At 41.8% G+C, this 22,567-nt stretch overlaps 1 protein-coding gene across 2 annotated transcripts in view; it reads right to left on the bottom strand.

Annotated features, from left to right (window-relative positions):
* The window catches only part of FRAS1 (Fraser extracellular matrix complex subunit 1), a 516,652-nt gene that overhangs the window by 83,777 nt on the left and 410,308 nt on the right, over positions 1 to 22,567 (bottom strand). For both annotated transcript variants that reach the window (XM_069594438.1, XM_069594439.1), the window contains exons 39-46: positions 14,558 to 14,706; positions 14,212 to 14,374; positions 12,514 to 12,649; positions 8,358 to 8,548; positions 7,000 to 7,153; positions 4,878 to 5,141; positions 1,849 to 2,037; positions 310 to 429 (exon numbers count right to left, since the gene is read on the bottom strand). In XM_069594438.1, coding sequence (XP_069450539.1) covers positions 310 to 429; positions 1,849 to 2,037; positions 4,878 to 5,141; positions 7,000 to 7,153; positions 8,358 to 8,548; positions 12,514 to 12,649; positions 14,212 to 14,374; positions 14,558 to 14,706 — 1,366 coding nt within the window. The remainder of the gene's footprint in view (positions 1 to 309; positions 430 to 1,848; positions 2,038 to 4,877; positions 5,142 to 6,999; positions 7,154 to 8,357; positions 8,549 to 12,513; positions 12,650 to 14,211; positions 14,375 to 14,557; positions 14,707 to 22,567) is intronic.

Here is a 22,567-nt window from a genome sequence, read left to right as displayed (position 1 = left end):
AGCACACAGGGTCGCAAAGAGTTGGACACGACTTAGAGACTGACAACAACAGCAACCTTTTATGCTTCTTTTTTTTTTTTTTTTTTTCCAATTCTGGGCCTAGTGTCCAGGAGTAAAATAAAAATAATCAACATAATCCCCAGGTCTGACTCTCAGAGAGTACATCAGAGAGCCACAGCATTGTGTAACAGTGTTGAGAGGATTTCAGATTTCCACACAAGCCTGTAAAGAAAAGGCTCAAGACTCAAGGTATGCACCACGTGACCTCAGAACTGCTGGAGAACTTTCAAACACCCAATGCCCCCTTACCTGAAACACTGATGGAAAATGACTGGCCAATCAGTTTGTTGCCTTCTCCATCAACCACATCAAATTTAAAAGCAAAGTTCCCACCAGATTCTCCTTTTCCATGACTGTATTCTATAAGGCCTATAACAAGGACGAGAAGATCACAGTTTGCTATTTTGTGTTTTCTGGCCTTACTTCTGAAATGTCAGGTGAGAATTCAATGGGTATTCACACCAATGAATCAATTACCCCCCTCTCACTTTGACACTGCCTTTGACATTTTAGTCTAATGTTTTCATTTCGTCCCTTTCATCTAGCGACTGCCTCCTCATCAGTGACTTCATGATAAAATCACCCCAAGCAGAAAGTGGCTTTGCTTACAGCTAAGGCTCCGAATCTGTGGAAGGCTCTAAGAAAGCCTCATGAATCATGAGCTCAGCAAAACTGCCCATGCAGAAATGGGCACTGACCAGACCCACATCACTGGTGTGGCCCTTTTATCTATCCATGTCACAGGGCAGGAGGACAGAGAGCCACAGACCACTCAGAGAGCTCCCCTAAGGTGTCACTCCCATTTCCCAGTCTTAAATCATTTTAGGAAAGGTGTGGGATATAACCAATCAACAAAGAAACAGATAAAACAAATAAACTCTACCTAGATGTCAATTGGACCCAAAGGGAAAAACCCAATATATTATATTTTTATTAAACCATAGCATTACTTATAAGGATCTAGCAATGTAAATATAACCAAACATCTGGGAAGAAGTCCCTGTTCTCATATTCTAAAAAGGGACACTGAGGCAAGGAATAACTAAGGAATTATTCCACTCCCTTCATTAAAGTACAGACAGGTCCAATGATATTTGGGCTGCTATCAATTCTAGGCATGCGTGCACAGACAGGACCTGTATTCTGGTCCTAGGGGAGCATGTTTCCACCTCTAAATGGAAATTGCATGTCATCACCTGACATTGGATTACTTCCCTCTCAATATGTAACTTCTCTTCCTTTCTTATCCCTGAAAGCACTGTACGGTAACTACGTAGCATTTAACATTTATGCTTTCACATTACATCAGCATTTCCTGGAGAAGGGATGAGCTATGTAATCTCCCTGAGGCAGCTCCGATTTATGCCCTTCCATTTTGCTTAGTTCATTAACTTGGGCTCTTTGGGGAGCTGGAGAAAGATATAAATTGTTCACCTAAGGCAGGCATAATTTTCACCTTAATCCATCCCAATTCACTTCTTTTTTCTTTCTCTCTTTCTCTCTCTCATACACTTTTTAGCATCACAGCAAGTCAAAATGATTTTTTCCTCTATAATAGCCCTCAATTTCATCAAGGCTATGTCAAAGCATGAGAACATTTTAGTCAAGAAGGGAAGCTTTTTCCAAACCAAAAAATGGAGGAGACAAGTAAGAATAAATGAAGCTATAACTCAGCTCTTAATTCAAACCAAGAGTGCGCAGTTTGCTGCCATTGGCTACCAGGCACCAATTCCCATTTGACTACAGGGGGTGGAGTTTTTGGAAGTCTGAGTAGGAGAAGTGCCTGACCTTGAGTGATGTCAGCCTGGGTGAAACTTCGGATGGGGCCTCTAGTGGAGATCTGCTCCAGGCTGTCACGTTTTACCATCTGCAGGCGCCCTACTCCAGGATCTTCCTTTAAGATATACATCACCTGGCGGTCATCTGAGTCAGGATCCGTCACTTTCAAGTGCTGTTCTGTGATGGTTGCTATGGACCCTGGAAGAGAATGGGAGAGACTAGGTCCTTCCCCATTATTGCTTTTGGAGAGCAGGTCAAATGATTTTAGGAGACTGGAGACTAAATTATCACACACTCCCCGGTCTAAGGAAGTATCAGCTACGGGACTTCTTCGTGGTCCAGTGGCCAAGAGTCCATGCTCCCCTATACAGCAGCCCAGGGTTTGATCCCTGGTCAGAGAGCTAGATCCCGCATACTGCAAACCCCACATGAAGCAATGAAGACCCAGCTCAGCCAGATAAATAAAACAATTTCCTTCCTTTAGAAAATAAAAAGAAAATATCAGCTGCTTGCCCTTCTGGTTCCAGCTGAATTTTAATTTTAATTTAAATTTTAATTTCCCTAAGTGAATAGTCCCAACTTCCCAATTTTCTAATCACCCCCTGAGTTTGGTTCAGTTGGCAAAGAATCTGCCTGCAATGTAGGAGACCTGGGTTTGATCCCCAGGTTAGGAAGATCCCCTGGAGAAGGGAATGGCTGCCCACTCCAGTATTCTGGCCTGGAGAATTCCATGGACTCTATAGTCCATGAGGTTGCAAACAGTTGGACACAACTGGGTGACTTTTACCTTGAGTTTAGATCTGAGCCCCTTTTTCTTCTGATCCAATTTCACTCTCTGCACATGATCGCTCTCTCCCTTGACCTTTCAGTTAGTACCTAAATCTATGTTCTGAACTTCTAGCTCTGTGATGTAAATGACTCTCAGAACGACAATGAGACCGGCTTGGACCTAATTTATTTACTGTCTTAAGGATCACCAAATCACTAAAAAAAAAAAAACAACAAAATCAAAAAACAGCTTTACATGAACTCACAAACATATCTGGTTGCCGTCTCACACCGAATAGTCAGAATCACTGTTCCTCAAGATAGAGGCTATGATGAGAGACACAGAGCAGGGAGACCCGAATGCTGACTCCTGGAAGATTGCCCAGGTGCTGGGGACAGAGGCAAGGCAGAGTGTGTGTGGGCGTACTCAGTCATGTCTGACTCTTTGCGACCCCATCGAAATGCATCTTTGGAGTCTCCTGCATTGACAGGCAGATTCTTTACCACTGAGCCACCTGGGACTGTCTCTCCTGGCAAGCACCTCTTCTCAGGGCCTTCCTCTTTGTTCTCCTCTCTAGCCCACTTCTCACGTTAAAAACAGTGAATTCTGATAAAGTAGGTCCTAGTTAGTTACTCATGTGTAATGGAACCTGGTCTGTGGAGTGACAGTCTGCCATGGGCCCTGAGCATCTCTGTATGTTTTTGCTGGGTAATGCCAAGAATGCAAGGTTTGACCTCTTGTTCTCTGGGCTATTCTCAGGGAGCATGCCTGAGGGAGGAGGTGACATCTTCCTCTGGGACACAGATCAGGTTTGCTTATCGCTACTATAACAAGGAGAGCTCCCAAGCTCAGGGTTCATTTTCTGTAATTCATCACCCTGCACACAAATTTATTCGTCTGGGCCCTCTGAATCATCCCTGTGGGACTTGGAGGGGATTGTCACAAAGAACTTTATTTCTGACCAAGGAATCTCAGCTTCCCCAGTGGCTCAGCAGTAAAAAAATCTTCTTGCAGTCAAGGAGATGCAGGTCTGATCCCTGGGTCAGGAAGATTCCCTTGGAGTGGCAAAAGGCAACTCACTTCAGTATCCTTGCCTGGGAAATCCCATGGACAGAGGAGCCTGGCAGGTTACAGCCTCAGGGTCACAGAGTCAGACATGATTTAGGGACCAAATAAAAACAACAAGGAATCTCATGTGTTTGACCAGCATCCATGAAAGAGTAATAGGTCAACTTATTAACCTATAAATAGGGCAAAGTTAAGTCCCAGACCTAATACTTGGGACCTTTGGGAATCTCCACATTTTCAAATACCTTTCTACCAAATATTTTTTCACTACAAAATACATGTGAAACTAAGAACAGACAAGCAAACAGAAGTCCAGTGTGATATAGATGCTCTGTGGACCAAAGGTCCATTCAATAAGTAACTTCCTACTGCAAAGTGACTCCAAGACCCACAGTTGTCACAGGTCCTTCAGTGTTGCTTATCCACCAGCAAACTGGGAATGTTAGATCCTAGAACACCATATCTGCTGCTGCTGCTGCTGCTAAGTCGCTTCAGTCGTGTCCGACTCTGTGTGACCCCATAGATGACAGCCCACCAGGCTCCCCCATCCCTGGGATTCTCCAGGCAAGAACACTGGAGTGGGTTGCCATTTCCTTCTCCAATGCATGAAAGTGAAAAGTGAAAGTGAAGTCGCTCAGTCGTGTCCAACTCTTCGCAACCCCATGGACTGCAGCCTACCAGGCTCCTCCGCCTATGGGATTTTCCAGGCAAGAGTACTGGAGTGGGGTGCCATCGCCTTCTCCGGAGAACACTATATATAATGGTTCTTAATTACTGATATAATCTCTCCTAGTGCATGATGACTTCCCAATTGCCTCTCCATGACTTTAAAGAAAAAAAAAGAAGCATGTTGAAAATCCTACTAGATTTTGTTGTTTGTTTCTGTAGGGTTGGTTGGGCAGTGTCAGTGTTCTAAGAGATCAGGACCTACAAGTGGTTGCATAAACGAATATTCTGAGGACCCTGGAAATACTATAAACTCTTCTCAGTCTTTCCTCAGATTCACAGACACAGGCGTCTGGTCCAAAGAACTTCAGAGATTTCACACTTGTCATTCACAATGCTTAGTGTCCCCAAAACAACAGGTTTCCCTAAACTCTGCACACCCAGTTCAAGATCCTCCCACACTGCTGACATGGAAGGAAGCATTGCGCAGGAACAAAGAAGAAACCATGGCCACTCTCTTCCATGCCTGTGGTACCTGCTGAGAGCTGGAGGCCTCTGTTTACAGCCAGCTGGGGGTTGTCACTTGTAGGCAGTTCTATATATATCTCCATCCTCCCCGTGTCTGTGTGGAGGCCATCAGTGAGGGAGAACCGGAACTCATCCACTGCCACACCTGGACCACCAGGCATATACCCAACTAGCCCAGCCAGGATATCTTGATAGGTGAAGGAGGAGCCCTGGGCCAAAACCCTCCCATTCTCCAGAGGTTCAGAAGCAGTTTGCCTCCGGAGCAGATGACCTGAGGAAGGAAGTAAAAAAAAAGAAAGAAAGAAAGAAACAGTTCAGTTCAGTTCATTCGCTCAGTCATGTCCGACTCTTTTTGACCCCATGAACTGAAGCACGCCAGGTCTCCCTGTCCATCACCAACTCCTGGAGTTCACTCAAACTCATGTCCATCGAGTCGGTGATGCCATCCAACCATCTCATCATCTTTCGTCCCCTTCTCCTCCTGCCCTCAATCTTTCCCAGCATCAGGGTCTTTTCAAATGACTCAGCTCTTTGCATCAGTTCAGTTCAGTTGCTCAGTTGTGTCCGACTCTTTGTGACCCCATGAATCGCAGAATGCCAGGCCTCCCTGTCCATCACCAACTCCCAGAGTTCACTCAGACTCACGTCCATTGAGTTGGTGATGCCATCCAGCCATCTCATCCCCTGTTGTCTCCTTTTCCTCCTGCCCCCAATCCCTCCCAGGATCAGAGTCTTTTCCAATGAGTCAACTCTTTGCATGAGGTGGCCAAAGTACTGGAGTTTCAGCTTCAGCATCAGTCCTTCCAATAAATATTCAGGGCTGATCTCATTTAGGATGGACTGGTTGGATCTCCTTGCAGTCCAAGGGACTTTCAAGAGTCTTTTCCATCACCACAGTTCAAAAGCATCAGTTCTTCAGTGCTCAGCTTTCTTTATAGTCCAACTCTCACATCCATATGGTAGAGCAAATATGGCACTAAAACATTATCTGATTTTGTCAACTTTGAGCCTGGGTAGAACGCCAAGCCCCTTGGACATGTTGATTGCACATGCATAAGTAACCAACAACTCAAAATTTTATACAAAAGCACAGGGTGATGCTCGATGACCTCATCTCCAAATAAAGAAGATAAAGTTCCACTTTTCCTGATTAAAAATCTCTTAAGGGGACACAGATGAATATGGAAATACAGTGGCCTAGGAATCAAATCTCTCTCCACAAATTCAAACTCACTTCACTATCTAAGCCTTATTTTCCCCTTCTGTAGGGTGAAAGTAGCACTCTCCACTTGCTGCCTTCCTCCCGAGGCATCTGGGATGAGACAGAGGAATTTATTTTAAACTCCATTTATGTTCAGAAAGACACTAAGCATCCTAGGGCTGAGGCATATTATGCTATTTTCAAGGGTCATGTGTATATAATGAAACACAGTGTTTCATTAAAGAAAGTGAAAGTGGATGGAGGCAAACTAAAATGTAATGACCAACAGCTTCTCTGGTGAACTCTCCCTCAACAGGAATAGTTTCACCTGTAAAAGGTCAATAGCCATTAGGCCACCAAGCCACCACTTAGGAGATGAAAACTGCAGAGCTTTAGCTAATACTAGGTAGTTAGCACTTAGAATAGAAGTAGGTAGAAGATTACCATGGTGGTGTTTTAAACCTCTGGTTTAATCAGGAAAAGTGCTTTCTTTGCAAAACAGATGAGCTCATAAAGATTATCTACCATGCCTCTAACCTGAAATGAACACCCTTTGTAATTAATTACAAGGTGGCTATTCTGTTCTTTGTATGAAATAGCCCAGGATGATCAAGCAATGATGCCCCCTCCAAGAAGAGGATGTGAAGATCCTGAAAACTTGTTCTGCCTGAGGCTACAGAAGAAAGCAAGAAAACAGCTGAAACTGAATTTCAGAGACACCAATTACCCAGGAGTCAGGCTTTTAGAACAACCAGTCTATGGTGACGCCAAAGAATATAAACTAGCTGTGAATTTGATTATACCTTGATGCAATGAATGGACTATGCACCAGGAAGGTAGAGGAATGATCAGCTGAAATCAACGTGTTTATTCTAATAACCCATCGAGCACCTCAATTAAGAAGCTTCCCATAGCAGCTATGTCCTACCGTGGCCAGGCTTTTTTGTCAATACAAAAATCAGCTCATTATCTGGAGTGTCCAGGTCTTGCAAGCTCAAAGAAGAATTGCTGATCACCACTCCTGAGCTCAGCTGCACGCCAAGGGGCCTCAAGGTCACTCTGGGAGGCTCGTCGTTCTTCCTCTGATTAAAGCATAAAATATTAGGTCTCACACAGATACTGGTTTAAGAAGAAAAAAAGAGCACACACTATTCAAATACAGTAACACCATCACATCAACTTTCACCACTGAAATAGCATTTAATGTGTCATCATCTCTTATTGTTATCGTTGTTGTTGTTATTGTATTTTTATTGAAATATAGTTGATTAACAATATTGTTAGCTTCAGGTGTATACCAAAGCAGTTCAGTTATATATTTTTTCAGATTGTTTTCCACTATAGGTCATTACAAGATATTGAACATAGTCTCCTGTGCTAGACAATAAATCCTTTATTGTTTATTTTACGTATATAGTTTGCACCTAATATGTCACTGTCTTTAATTCTCACTCAAAATGGTTATGTTGAAAGCTGAGCAGATCACATAAACCAGATATCCCCTTGATGGACATGCTACAGAAATCTCCGGCATTCTCCATAGGTACGATGATGGCATTTTCCAGATGCCAGAAATATGGACATGTGGTTAGACAAGTACAAGTGTACTGGGGGGATAAAAGGGCACATTGTTTTGAAATCATAGCTGCCTTAGAACCTATGATAGAGGACACATATTTGAAAGTGCAGGTGTCTCAACTGTCTGCCTGACCAGCCCCAGCAGAAGTCAGCTCCCCTCCACCCTTGTCCCCCAAGGGTGCTGAGAGTGCCATGTTTTGTTTTCTCAAGGCAGAGGGTATTCCATTCTGAGTTTTATCTTTTATCTCTCTCTCCTCAGGCTGACAGAGCAAGCCTATGTAGTTGCTCAAAAGGGAATATATACAGCATCAGGGAACACATTTCTTTAATGTTATAGTATGATGAACAAATGCGCTAAAATGTATGTACAAAGAACTACATATAATAATTGCAGGGAAAAATAAGCATATGTTACTTTTCACCTCATATGAGGCTAGCCAGTTTTCTCTGTCTCTGAGAACAAAGTATCTTCACACAGACCAGATAGATTTTATCCTAAAATGGAAATTCAGATTTCCAAGTCATACCATCTCCAAATGTCAGCCTTAATTCTACAAGTTTCCTAAAGGTCAGGGTTATGCTTTTTAAATTGACCTCTAAAATTGAAGGTCCAACCCAATTTTATTTGTTTTTGAGTTCTTTTGAAGCTATCTAATGGTGGGATATTGTGGTCAAAGGCCCAACTTTTTCAACTTCCAGTGTCTTTACCTCGATGGTGATGTTGATGCTGTGGACTTCTGATCGACTGTTTCCATCACTTACATAAAAACTGAAAATATCATGGGTTGGCTCAATGCTTTCATGAACACTCTGAAAGTAGTAAATGTAGTTTTCCAGGACATCTTGAATAGGGAACGATGCCTCTAGGTCACTGGTAGTTCCAGGGCCAAACCGATCACCTGCACCAACAGCAAGAGGGAACTTTTATCTTGATCCATAAATTCCTGCTTTCTGAGCTGAACCAGAAAGCATGACAGCACTATCAACAAAAGATGAAAACAAGTTTGAGAATAAAGGTGGGAGAATGGAATTTGAAGACTTGGGTGGGACCCCAGTTTCCCCACTATTTCTCATCAATAAGTAGGACTCAAATGAGTCGCATGTATGAAAGTACTCAGAATACTATTATTTAATAGAGCACAGAATCAATGGTTGTTTTGTTAGAAGTACTTGATAAAATAAGTCATGGGACAAATATTGATATAGGAATAAAAGTTTTACACTTTAGTCAATTTCAAAACCATTTTGCAAGAGAAACCTTTTTTCTCTACACAAGAAAGGGTGAACTGTATATCTTTAAATCTAAGAAATATCTCCTTGAGCATGTTTTCATTTGACAATTCAGTTCCTTAAGAAACCTCTAGTAACCTCATGGGCTAGTGCTCAGCCCCTGGAATGGTACACTAGAGCCACTGTGATGTTCAGGGACCATCCAGAGCTCAGGTGTAGTTCAGGCACTGAGATGTTCAAGTATCATTCAGAGTTTCATGAAAGTGCTGGTTATGTCTTCTTTTCATTCCAGCCCCAAAGGCCAAGGGAAAGAATAAGCACTGTGTAAATGTTGGATGACTTGTCTCTTATTTGGACTAAATCTCTCTAAATGATTGATTTAAATGGTTACATTTTCTTCTAAAGAGAGGAGAAAAAAAGAACCCCTGTATTTTCAAACACTCCCTAGATATACATCAACAAAGAAAAGTAGATAGAAGATCTGAAAACAATAACACTTTCTCTTTCCCTCTTCCCTGGTTTTTGCAAAGATGAGATCATATATTACAAGGCGACTGACTTCCTAGTCGAAGACAGACAGGGTCATTTTTTGTTGACCTCCAAATTGAAAGAGTAGGAATGAAAATGTTTTATTTACAATTTGTTTGTGACAAGAATTCAAGACAAATATTCTTTTTTTTAATGATGTGAATTTTCTTAAATTGTACCCCTCAGATTTGATTCCTCTAGATACCAGAAGCAAAGGGAGTCTAAGTGATTAGTGAGCTGATAACCCCTAGGGCACACAGTTCAGAGTTTCCAAAAGGAATTGCTATAATTCCTTAAAACTTTAATTTTCTCTTTCTGTTTATCACTATAAATATAAGAAATGTGGCAAAAATACACTAAGTGAAGCCTAAAAATGTATTCAAATAGAATGACATTCTATCATTAGAAACAAGCTATTCAACAAGTGAATCTGTCACTGAAGCTTTAAGCATCAATCCTTTTGATTCTTAAAACTGCATCTTCAATTTTTTCATATAAACCATTCTTATTAATGAGTTTCCTCGCCTTCTTCAATAGAATATATTATGTGCAAATTAAATAGTTCTTGATGTGTGGAGGCTATATCATGAACATCTATTACTGCACTGTGCTGGAACACAGTGATGCCCAACAGGTAATTAAGGTGGGCCCTAGCTGTGCACCATACTAACTCAGTTGTTAAAGAATCCGCCTGCAGTGTAGGAGACCCCGGTTCGATTCCTGGGTAGGGAAGATCCCCTGGAGAAGGGATAGGCTACCCACTCCAGTATTCTTGGGCTTCCCTTGTGGCTCAGCTGGTAAAGAAACTGCCTGCAATGCGGGAGACCTGAGTTTGATCCCTGGGTTGAAAAGATCCCCTGGAGAAGGGAAAGGCGACCCACTCCAGTATTCTGGCCTGGAGAATTCCATGGCCTGTATAGTCCATGGGGTTGCAAAGAATAAGACATGACTGAGCGGCTTTCACTAGTTGTGCTGGTACTAAAGGAACGTAGGTTCCACGCTGTTAGATTTTATACTGAACAATATGACTGTTCTGTTCTTGTGCTAGTGTGAACTTAAATGATTCTTCTTCTAATGTTTTTAAAAAGATGTTCTTTTGGTCAGCTGGACTCTGAATCTAGTTAGCTACATAAAACGAGACTCTATTCTGAAAGCCCACGAAGCAAAGGATGGGACCTTACATGATATGTGTTAGGACAATGATTTGCCCCCCGAACGTCTTTTCCTTACTTCCAGGTTCGTACTAATGCAGAGCATTGGGTCTCCAAGTGTGGTCCCTGGACCAGCAGTAATGGAACCCCCTGTGAGCCAGTGAGAAATGCTAATGCATAGATCTCACCAACCTTCTGCAACAGGAACTCTGGGGTTACTGCCCAGGAAATTGTGTTTGCTCAGGCCCTCCAGGTGAGTCTTATGAGCATTAAGGTTTGAGAACCACTTTAAGAGGGGCCAAGAACTGCCAGAAATTTGACTTCTGGACCAGTGAAATAGTCCTCTGCGTGCACTCCAGGTTAACATAAAACAGCATTAGAAAGCCTTATCAGAAACCACCCAGAGAGAAGAGAAGGCTGGGGGCAACCATCCTTTTCTAATTCCCCACTTTTGCTTGTGCTTTCTTCTGCGAGAAACACTGTTTTCCCTCTGCCCACAGCAACTCCCACTAACCCTCCCTCAGACATTCCCGCCTTCCCAGGCAAAAGTGATTGCTTTCTCCTGTATCCTTTCTTGGTGCTTTGCTCCTTTCCCTGTCCTGGTGTTTCATGATTATACCATCAGTCTTTGTATCTGTCTCCTGCGCGAGGCCAGGGCTGTCTTATTCCTCTTTTATAATCCACTGCCTCTCAAATACTGGAGAGGGTAGCCTTTCCCTTCTCCAGGTGATCTTCCCAACCCAGGGATCGAACCCAGGTCTCCTGCATTGCAGGCGGATTCTTTACCAGCTGAGACACAAGAGAAGCCCAAATCTAACGCAGCAATAAACAAATCTAAGGGCACACTCTGCAAAGCAAGATGGAGAAAAGACTCAAAGTTTTCTCTAGGAAAACATGACCCCTGCTAAATGAGTTTCTGGTAAAACTAGACTCAAATCCCAGGCATTACTCAGGCCACAGACACCTTCAGTCAATAGCCTCTCTGTGGGAGCTTCGAGCTGCACGCCAGTTAGAGCCGAGCGCTAGCACTCAGGAGCCTCCCAGCAGAGGTGGTGGTAAGGTCACCTGCCAGGAGCTGTCTCAGCTGCCAGTCACTGTGGACACAGGGGGCCTGTGGACAGTCCCCGCCTCTCCCCTTCCCTCCTCTGTGATAACCACCAAGAGCAGTGGGTCCAGGGCAGATGGTCGGGGAGAGGGTCACAGACAGACAAGCACGCATTTCAATTCACGTCATATATTTAGAAAAAGCTGAGGCGTCAGCTCTGGTTCAGCTAAACAGTAGCTACCTCACAATAAAACAACAGACAATCTTATTCCTTGACATTCAATTTCGAGTGCAATCCCCAAACCCCTCTGTCCTAATGGCTGGCACTTTTCCCTTGTTCTAGTTTTCCCCACGGCACTGACTGACCTCCTAACATCTTCCACAGTTTTCTCATTTCTTAGGTTTCTTATCTGTCTTCTCCCACCAGGATCTAAGGCACCACAAAGGTAAGGGTTTCTGTCTGGTTTACTGATCTATGCGTGTGTATGCTCAGCAGTTTCAGTTGTGTCCGACTCTTTGCAACTGCATGGACAGCAGCCCACCAGGCTCCTGTCCATGAGATTTCCAGGCAAGAATACTGGAGTGGGTTGCCATGCCCTCCTCCAGGGGACCTTCCCAACCCAGGGATTGCACCCAGGTCTCCTGTGTCTTCTGCATTGCAGGTGGATTCTTTACCATTGAGCCGCCGGGGAAGCCCCTTACTGATCTATCCCCAGTGCTTAAAAAAGTGCTCCACATACAGGAAATGCTCAGTCAATATTTGTTGAGTCAACAGGACCTTCCTTCCATTTCTTGGAAACAGTCCCTCCCCTCTTCGGGTCTCCCTGTCCAGGTTAATTGCAGGCAGTGACCCCCCTCCACCCTGCCTCTTCTCTCCAGGTCTGGAACAATTCTACAGCCAGGCTGGTACCTGTCCCCGTGTTCTCGATGCAGCCATACTGGGGCAGGGCGCTTAGCTTAATGATGGCGTCCTCCTGGAAACTGTCCTCAGCTGCAGCAGCGAAGAAATGGTGAAAAGAGAGTGGGGTCCTCCCTCCCTCATCAACCTAAGAAAGAAAAGATTGGAGAGAGTCCTTGGGCGGTTACGTGGACTGCAGTAAAAAAGGACTGAATCGAAAATTGCTGCCTGGGGTGACCTTCCATTTGTTTGAGGAGGCAGATTCTCTACAGACAAGATGAGGAATGTGCCAGCTGCTGGGGCCCGGCCATCCTTCAGCACCTCTCAGAGCCATGCTCAGACGCAGTGATGTCCGTGTTTGCCTTCAAAGCTGTGCTTCTTCCATGATGGATCTGGTTATAAAGCAGCTCTGGCCCATTCTAATCACCCACCTCGGAACAGTTGCATGGCAGGAGGGCTGCCTTCCTTCGAATCAACGTTCAAAAGTCCGCAGCTTCAGAATGATCCATCCAGTCCTCCCTTGGATACTGTGAGTGCATCCTGTCCTATAGGAGTTCCCACCAGAGATAAAGTCCCCTTTATCCCATGACAGTGTATGCTTAAAGGTGCAAGGAAGACAGGGCTCACTGTACCTGAAAGCTAGTGCTTATCATTACTGTCAAAGAGAATAATAAATCGGTTTAAGTAAAAGCAGTAGCTCCAGCTACCTTTCTCCTTTCGGGCCCTGTTTTGTATGCTAACGTTGCAACCTGAGTCTAGTGTTTTTTGTAGCCTGCTGGATATGCAACTTGACTTCTGAATGACTGTTGGCTAAATACAGGAAGATTTACAAATTATAAAGTGGAAGGTCACCCTGACTCTGAGAATGGGGAAGGTGCAAAAGGCTTCCCCAGTGTGGACATGAAAAAATGAGTAGAATATCAGAACCATTCAGAAACAACTCAGTTGCACAAATTTTCAATTGCTCAAGAAAATCAGAAATCCTGAGTTTTGGGCATTATGGTATGTACATAGAGTGGAATAAGAAAGTGAATTAACTTTTATGGAAGCTCTACTACGGGCCAGTTCTGTACTGGAGCTTTTTCATGCTATTTTATTCATCATCAGAGTAATCCTCTGTGTAATAGGAATAGTAGTAACACTTTAAAAATGAGGCAACTGAGGCTAAGAAAGATTATATAATTGGTCCAAGATCAGTCAGTTAGTAACCGAACTGGCACTTGAACTCAGATACGGGTAACTTCATAATCGGGGTACATTACATGGACCCCCACCCTCCACATACCAATATTGTTTACAGAGATAAGTATCAACTCAGTTTAAGATGTGACCCAGGATACTATCCATATTCCTATGTTTTAGTTGCTGCAAACATTAGACTATAAACACCACAAAAACACATCTCTACACTCCTACTACTATACACATCTAGCATAGTATACAAAAGACCGCACAAATAGATCTGTGTCTGGCACAGAAATATTTGTTGACTAATTAAATAATGTGGATATAATGATTTGATCTTATGCATTTAATTATTTTCATCCTCTTTGAAAAACTAACGATTGAAAGCCATAATAGCTTGATTCTATGGCTTAGATATTTGAGGGGAAGGACCTGACAGCCAGTTTAGGTAGAAATCCTTCATTCACACTGGCACAGATTCCAGCTTTCTACAGCACCTACAGTTCATTGATCTGGACTGCTTACCGTGATAAGGTCAGCAAAAGCAATGACTGGGGGTGGATCCTTGTCGGGCGTGATGGTGATGGTAAACTTCTGATTGTCCAGACGGTTGTGGTCCATATCAGAGACAGAGAAGTGGAAGCTGTCAGTAACTGGATGACCACTGGTCTCAAATGCGGCCAAATACCTATCGAAGTCAAGAGAAGAATGGAATGAATGAGCTATGCTGTCAGGTCAAGTAAGATGACTGAATCTCTGTTTAAAAATGGGGCCAGAGGCAACATAATCTTTCAAGGGAACTATGGGTTCGTTGCTTACATATTTTAATACAATTTAAAAAATTCTGTATAGTACCAGGTGGTTATAATACCTAATTTTCTTGTTGTTGATGTCTTCCATAGTGAAATTAGAAATCTCTGAGAGTTCTTCCACCTCAGGTCCTGAGGTTTTTAAGAGAGCACCATACATGGGCAGAGAAGTTATCTGAATCCAGATCTCTGGGTCGGAGGAAGAATCATCCTAAGCAAGCAAAGATGATACAAGACATGACTGTACATTTGCAGGAAGACAGTAAGGATTTTCAGTAAAGATTACAGGTGCTTCTTTTTCTGCTAAATGAAAAATCTCCTTAAGGAATACCATGTTAAACTGCATGAAAATCTCACTATTTATTCCTCCTAAAATGTCTCTTTGACAGTTATCTTTGAAGAGTAGCTCAGGATAATAGCAGGAAATGCACTTCAAGTATGGGGCATAAAAGAAAGAGAGAAAGAAAGAAAGCCCAATGGTTACTGTAAGAGCCACATAAAGTTTGGTTTTTATTACAAGCATCTAGTGAAGTACAAAACATGGTCAGAAATGTAAGTCATTCTTCTAGAAACACAGTTGTAGGCTTCTTCTAGAGTTTTTTTTAGTACAGTTTGCTTTTTAGAAAAAGGTAAATTTTTGAAAATAGGTAAAACTTCACTGCTGCTGCTGCTGCTAAGTTGCTTCAGTCGTGTCCGACTCTGTGTGACCCCATAGATGGCAGCCCACCAGGCTCCTCCGTCCCTGGGATTCTCCAGGCGAGAATACTGGAGTGGGTTGCCATTTCCTTCTCCAACGCATGCATGCATGCTAAGTCACTTCAGTCGTGTCCGACTCTATGCAACCCTATGCTAAAATGTATAACAATGATTTTAAAATTCATTGAAACAAAGAATGGAAGGTAAGGACTCACTTTAAAGAGTAGTCAACACAATAAAAAATTTTACCTTAACAGAAAAATTTAAGAAGTCTTATGAATTTCATTCTGACCAAGCCTATGCATGCTCAACCCCTGAGATGCCCAATCCTAATGAAGACTATTTATTTCCCTTTCCTCTGCACTATTTATTTACTGAGAAATAAAATTGGCTTCTTGTTTCTATGTGGAGAATAACTGAAGACAATAATTGAATGTCTTAACAAACAATTTCTTCTTTCTTCAAGGATATTTTTGGAAATATCTAGAAGGGAGGCAACATCTTCTTGGAAAGATCCCCTGAGTCATTCATCTTTTAGACCAGTTGGCTGTGAACATGAGGGCACTCTACACTTCACCACAGCAACAATGAAGATAAATATTACATGACCAAATGTACTTTCACATGCAAACTTGCATGGCTATGATGTACAGTTAGCTGAGGTCAGAGATCAGAAATGTGAGCACAGCTGCCTGGTGATCTGGGGGAGCAGGTTTTGGTTAGTTCTCATTTCTATCCTTAGGGACCTTTTTAAGTTGGCAGTTCAGAGCCTCAAGGCAAGATCATAGAACTTTCCATATTTCCTCATATCACTTGACAGCAACAAGGAAGAAAACACAAATTTATTGAAGCTGTAAAACTTCAGAAAACAGCCCCTAAGTTTATACTTTAAAAGTTTCTCTATTTTTCTTCATAGGTTATCAAATACAACATGCAGGCTTCCGAAAGACTACTTGTTATAATATTGCTGTGAGTGCCTCTGAGGGGGAATTTTTAAAAGACAGCCAAGTGTTCTAAGGCACTGTCTTCTGAGATGGTGATAAACTACAAGGACAGAGCTCCTGGCTCTTGATGAGAATGAACAGCTTCTAAATTCCACATTGGGAAATTTGGCAAAGAAATGCTTATCTCATGTCAGGCCCAACTTATTATAATTTTTCAAATCTCAAGTGACTGCTGGGTTTGATACAGTGTGAAATCAGCTGGATTTTTTTCTGAATGCTGTCATCATTTAAAGAAACTTACTATTTTGAGATATCCAAGATAATGTGGGTGAAAAATTCTTAAGAACATAGACCTTGATTTTATGTAATTTTTCTACTCGAAGACCTTCTTACCCATTTTGTGTTAATTCACTTTTTCATTTTCTTTTTTATTATCTATACATCTATTGACACACCATTCAACACAAGGATGAGAACTCTGATGATTAACATTTTATGCTCCTCTTTCATCCTGTCCCTGGTTCTACCATCATACTATGGATCTTGCTTTTTGACTTGCTTGAATCTCTTGGAATAGTTTGATATATTATTGTAAAGTTGCTGTTGTTGAGTTGCTGAGTCCTGTTGGATTCTTTGTGATCCCATGGACTGCAGCATGCCAGGCTTCCCTGTCCTTCACTATCTCCCAGAGTTTGCTCAAACTCACGTCCATTAAGTTGGTGATGCCTCCAACCATGTCATCCTCTGTCACCCTCTTCTCCGCCTGCCCTCAATCTTTCCCAGTATCAGAGTCTTTTCCAATGAGTTGGCTCTTCACATCAGGTAGCCAAAGTATTGGAGACTCAGCATCAGTCCTTCCAATGAATATTCAGGATTGATTTCCTTCAGGATTGACAGGTTTGATCTTGCTGTCCAAGGGACTCTCAACAGTCTTCTCCAGCACTACAGTTTGAAAGCATCAATTCTTTGGTACTCAAGGGTGAGAGTTATAGCCCAACTCTCATATTTGTACATGACTACTAAGAAAGCCATAGCTTTGATTATACAGACCTTTGTTGGTAAACTACTTAAAGTAGTTGTAGTATTTTTTAAAATGTATGAAAAGGGAGTTAGACCCTCCTCTTGTGGGATTTCTCTTTCTTTTCATTCAATAGAAGACTGCTAAGATCCATGATTTTATTTTTCATTATTTATGATTTATATTCTTTTCACTCAGTTCAGTTCGGTTCAGTCGCTCAGTCGTGTCCGACTCTTTGCAACCCCATGAATCACAGCAAGCCAGGCTTCCCTGTCCATAACCAACTCCCGGAGTCCACTCAAACTCACATCCATCGAGTCAGTGATGCCATCCAGCCATCTCACCCTCTGTCATCCCCTTCTCCTCCTGCCCCTAATCCTTCCCAGCATCAGAGTCTTTTCCAGTGAGTCAACTCTTTGCATAACGTGGCCAAAGTACTCAAGTTTCAGCTTTAGCATCATTCCTTCCAAAGAAATCCCAGGGACGATCTCCTTCAGAATAGACTGGTTTCACTCAGTAGAAGATGGCTAAGATCCATTATTTTATTTATTTTCTTGGGCTCCAAAATCACTGGAGATGGTGACTGCAGTCATGAAGTTGAAAGGTGCTTGCTTCTTGGAAGAAAATCTATGACAAACCTAGACAGCATATTAAAAAGCAGAGACATTACTTTGCCAATAAAGGTCTGTCTAGTCAAGGCTATAGTTTTTCCAGATGTCATGTATGGATGTGCAAATTGGTCTATTAAGAAATCTGAATGCCAAAGAATTGATGCTTTTGAACTGTGGCACTGGAGAAGACTCTTGCAAGTCACTTGGACTGCAAGGAGATCAAACCAGTCAATCCTAAAGGAAATCAGTCCTGAATGTTCATTGGAAGGACTAATGCTGAAGCTGAAACCCCAATACTTTGGCCACCTGATGTGAAGAATTGACTCCTTAGAAAACACCCTGATGCTGGGAAAGATTGAAGGCAGGAGGAGAAGGGGACCACAGAGAATGAGATGGTTGGATGGCACCACCATCCTGATGGACATGAGTTTGGGCAAGCTCTGGGAGTTGGTGATGGATAGGGAAGCCTGGCGTGCTGCAGTCCATGGGGTCATGAAGAGTCAGACACGACTGAGCAACTGAACTGACTGAAAGATCCATGAATGTTGTTTTGTGAAGCTATTGTTCATCTCTTCTGAATGTTCTCTAGTATCCCACAGAATAAGTATGCTCCAAATTATCTTTTATTCCATTTGTTGACGCTGATAGACACTGGGCTTGTTTCAGTCTTTTTGCTACTATAAAATAGTGTAACTGTTATTATAAATAGTGCTTCCCTGATAGCTCAGTTGGTAAAGAATCCACCTGCAATGCAGAAGACCCTGGTTCAATTCCTGGGTTGGGAGGCTCCCCTGGAGAAGGGATAGGCTACCTACTCCAGTATTCTTGGGCTTCCCTTGTGGCTCAGCTGGTAAAGAATCTGCCTGCAAAGTGGGGAGAGCCGGGTTCGATCCCTGGGTTGGGAAGATCCACTGCAAAAGAGAAAGGCTACCCACTCCAGTATTCTGGCCTGGAGAATTCCATGTGCTGTATAGTCCATGGGGTCTCAAAGAATTGGACACAACTGAGTGACTTTCACTTTCATTGCTGTGAGTACTCTTGTGTATATTATTGTGTGTATCTTTTGTACCTGTGAAATTCTCCCTTGGAAAGGAATCCAGGAGAGGAATGGTTAGGAAACATGAACATTCATCATTACAAGACAATGTCAAATTCCTTCCCAGAGCGGTTGTTCTAATTTACAGCTCCATCATAAAAGAACCTCCTGTAGATCCATTTCCTCTCTGACATTTGGTATTTTCATATGTAAAAAATTTTGCCAGTTGAATTGGTACTAACCAGCATACAGTCTTTGCCTGCGTTTCTTGATGTCTAAAAAGGTGAATGTCTCTTATCTTTACTGGCCCCATGGATTCCTCTTCTGAAATTCCTGCTCATGTCTCCAGTTCATTTTTCAAATGGATTATCTTTTTCTTCTTTATTGGCAGATATTATTTATATTTTCTTTGTTATCTTTGCTTCTATGTGTTGTACATATCTTTTTTTCCAGTTTGTAAGTAGTTGTTTTTTTTTTTGTATTTATGGTGTGTTTTGGAGAACATAAACTTTAATTTTAATACAATCAAATTTTCAATCTTTTCTTTATAGTTAGCATTTTCTCTTTGTAGTTTAAGAAATTCTTCCTTTTCCCATTATCATGAAAATATTCACCTATACCCTACAAAGAATTGTACAATTTTACTTATGACATTTAAGGACTTGATTTCTATACTTAATATCTGTCTAGGGTGTGAGGCAGCAGTACAAGCTCTTGTTTTCTTTTTAATATGAATAATAATTTGTGCAGATTCATGTTTCAAATAGTTTCTCCCATTACACCAATCTGGTTTGCTATATCTGTTTTATTTTACAGTCTCAAGTATGAGTCTATTTCTAGACTCTCTAGTATATACCAGTGTGGACTGATTTAAACAGTGCACATTTATATCAAATCCTGATATCTGATAGGGCAAACTCCTGCCCTCCTGTCACTCATTTTCAGAATTTTGGCCTTTTGTTGTTCTTTAAACATTATAGACACCTTCCCAGGTGGTGCTAGTGGTAAAGAACCCACCTCCCAATGCAGGAGACATAAGAGATGTGCCTTCAATCCCTGGGTTGTGAAGATCCCTGCAGGAGGGCATGGTAACCCACTCCAGTATTCTTGCCTAGATAATCCCATGGATAGAGGAGCCCGGCAGGCTACAGTCCATAGCGTTGCAAAGAGTCAGGCACGACTGAAGTGACTTAGCATGCACGGATACATTATAGAATGAGCTTATCAAGATCATTAAAAGGTCACTGAACTTTTGACTAGTACTTAGTTGAATGGAAAGATCATATTGTGGGATAATTTATATCTTTTTGATACTAAATATTCCTATGAATATGGCATCTCCTAGTGCTTTTAAATGGAGAAGGCAATGGCACCCCACTCCAGTACATTTGCCTGGAAAATCCCATGGACAGATGAGCCTGGTAGGCTGCAGTCCATGGGGTTGCAAAGAGTCGGACACAACTGAGCGACTTCATTTTCACTTTTCACTTTCTTGCATTGGAGAAGGAAATGGCAACCCACTCCAGAGTTCTTGCCTGGAGAATCCCAGGGATGGGGGAGCCTGGTGGGCTGCCATCTACGGGGTCGCACAGAGTTGGACACGACTGAAGTGACTTAGCAGCTGCAGCAGCAGCAGTGCTTTTAAAAATGCCTGCCAATTAAGTATGACAATTTTCCCTGTAAAAGTATTGCCTGGTTTTTGTTAGATTTAGTCCAAGGAATATAATTTTTGTGACACTATTTTAAGTGGTATATCTTTTTAGTTAAATGTATTGGATATTTTTTGCTCTTATATAGAAATGCTATTGTTCTGTTGATCTTCTATCCAGCCCCTTCCTAAATTCTCCTTTTATTTTTGAAACTTTGTCAAGAAATTCCTTTGGATTTTCTTTCTAGTCAGTAATAGCATCAATTTTCCCTAGAAGTTATACATCTTTTGTTACATTTATACCTCATATGCATTATGTAATATTATTATAGATGGTTTATTTTGAATTAATATATTTTTGGCTAGTGCATAGCAATTCTATTAGCTATTTAAGATTAATCTTATATCATCCTCTCCATATTACAAATGAGAAAACTGAGCCCTAGGGAGTTTAATAACGTGTCAAGGGTTATTACACTAGCAAAAGTGGTAAGCTTGGATGAGAACCCATTCATTTTAACCGTAAAACCCACACATCCCTCACCTATTTGTTTCCTTGCAGTACACAGCAAATTGTGTACAGGAAAAAACCATTAAGAAGCAAATCACACAGAATCCCATTTTTGCCTTTTGTTTCTCCTGACGTCATTTCACCTGCTTGCAGCTCACGATACTGTAATTAAGAATAGGCTCACATGTTCCTTTGCGTTATAGTCTGGGTTTCCCCAGTGGTTCAGCGATAAAGAATCTGCCTGCAATGCAGGAGATACAGGAGACGTGGGTTTGATCCCTGGGTCAGAAATATCCCCTGGAGAAGGGAGTGGCCACCCACTCCCATATTCTTACTGGGAAAATCCCACAGACAGAGGAGCCTGGCGGGCTACACTCCATGGGGTTGCAAAGAGTCAGACACGAGCACAACACAATAACTCCCCCATTTATGACCAAGGTTTGGGATGGCTTTCCCAACTTTTCTGGATGTTCACAGCAAACTCATTAACTATGCATACCTAGAAAAATCTTCCCCATGACATTAAGCAAAGAATTCTTCCACAACACTCAGAGAAAGTTAGTATTAATAAATAACTTAGCTAAGTCTTTAAAATATGCTATGCTTTCAGTGAGCTAGAATAATTCTTTTGGAGTCTTCTTTCTGCTCCAGTGGGTAAATTCACATTCAATCAATTTCTGAAAATACATGTTCAGTTGCCAATGGGCTTGCATTTTGATCTGCAGTTTATAATATGCACTTAATGGGAAGGAACTGCTCCTGGAATCCTATTTTGGTCTGTCAAACATTTTTCAAGCCTTGGTAATCTATTGATTAAATCTGTATTCATAAATTTTTATGAATTCATGTTTCATAAGACTCAAAAGGCCATAACCTAGGGTAAGAATCACCTGTCAATTTAAAAACAAGGCCAAAAGTGTTCTGAAACTGTACTAGACCCACGAGAAGAATCAGGGTGAAAAGCAGTTTCCCATAAGTTAAGAAAAGACAATTTTAGGGGAAAATCTGTGTAAAAGCAATTGAAGCAATTGTTCCCAGGCCAATGCTTTATCTTACATGCTACTATTCAGGCCTAGATTTTATAGCCATATTCTTCAGCTCAGAAAAGGATTACATAAAACTATACAGTAATTTTTTTAAAGGCCAGGTTATTGGAGGAAATTTTAAGATTAGCAAAGGAAAAATTCAATACTAAGAGTGATTATCATTCAGATAACCATTTTTATTTCAATGTATTTGTCAAAACTACTCATTATGATTTTTACACAGAGAGTTTATGTTCACAACATACATACCTTAGCTCCAGAGGTAAAGTCAAAGAAAGAAGATGAGTTTAATTAACCAGGATCACATATCAAATTAAGGTCAGACTAGTGGAAAAAACAACAGAGTTTCTGAATCTACCCTTGGTCCCTGCTTCTCGTGGGGCATGGAATGGAGGGTGAGTCAGGAATCCTGCCAAACAAGCGTGCCAGCATTTGGTCCAGAGCTGGACCTGAGACAAACGCTAGTGAGAATTGGGCTGTCTCTCAGAAAAGTGAGCCATGAAATACCATAACTTATCAGTCATTGATGGGTAAATTCTTCTAAGTTGCTCTTCCTCTAAAA

The sequence above is a fragment of the Ovis canadensis genome, chromosome 6 (genome assembly GCF_042477335.2).
Source record: "Ovis canadensis isolate MfBH-ARS-UI-01 breed Bighorn chromosome 6, ARS-UI_OviCan_v2, whole genome shotgun sequence".
Classification (NCBI taxonomy): domain Eukaryota; kingdom Metazoa; phylum Chordata; class Mammalia; order Artiodactyla; family Bovidae; genus Ovis; species Ovis canadensis.
Note: the sequence above shows the minus strand (reverse complement) of the source record. Positions and strands in the feature narration are given on the sequence as shown.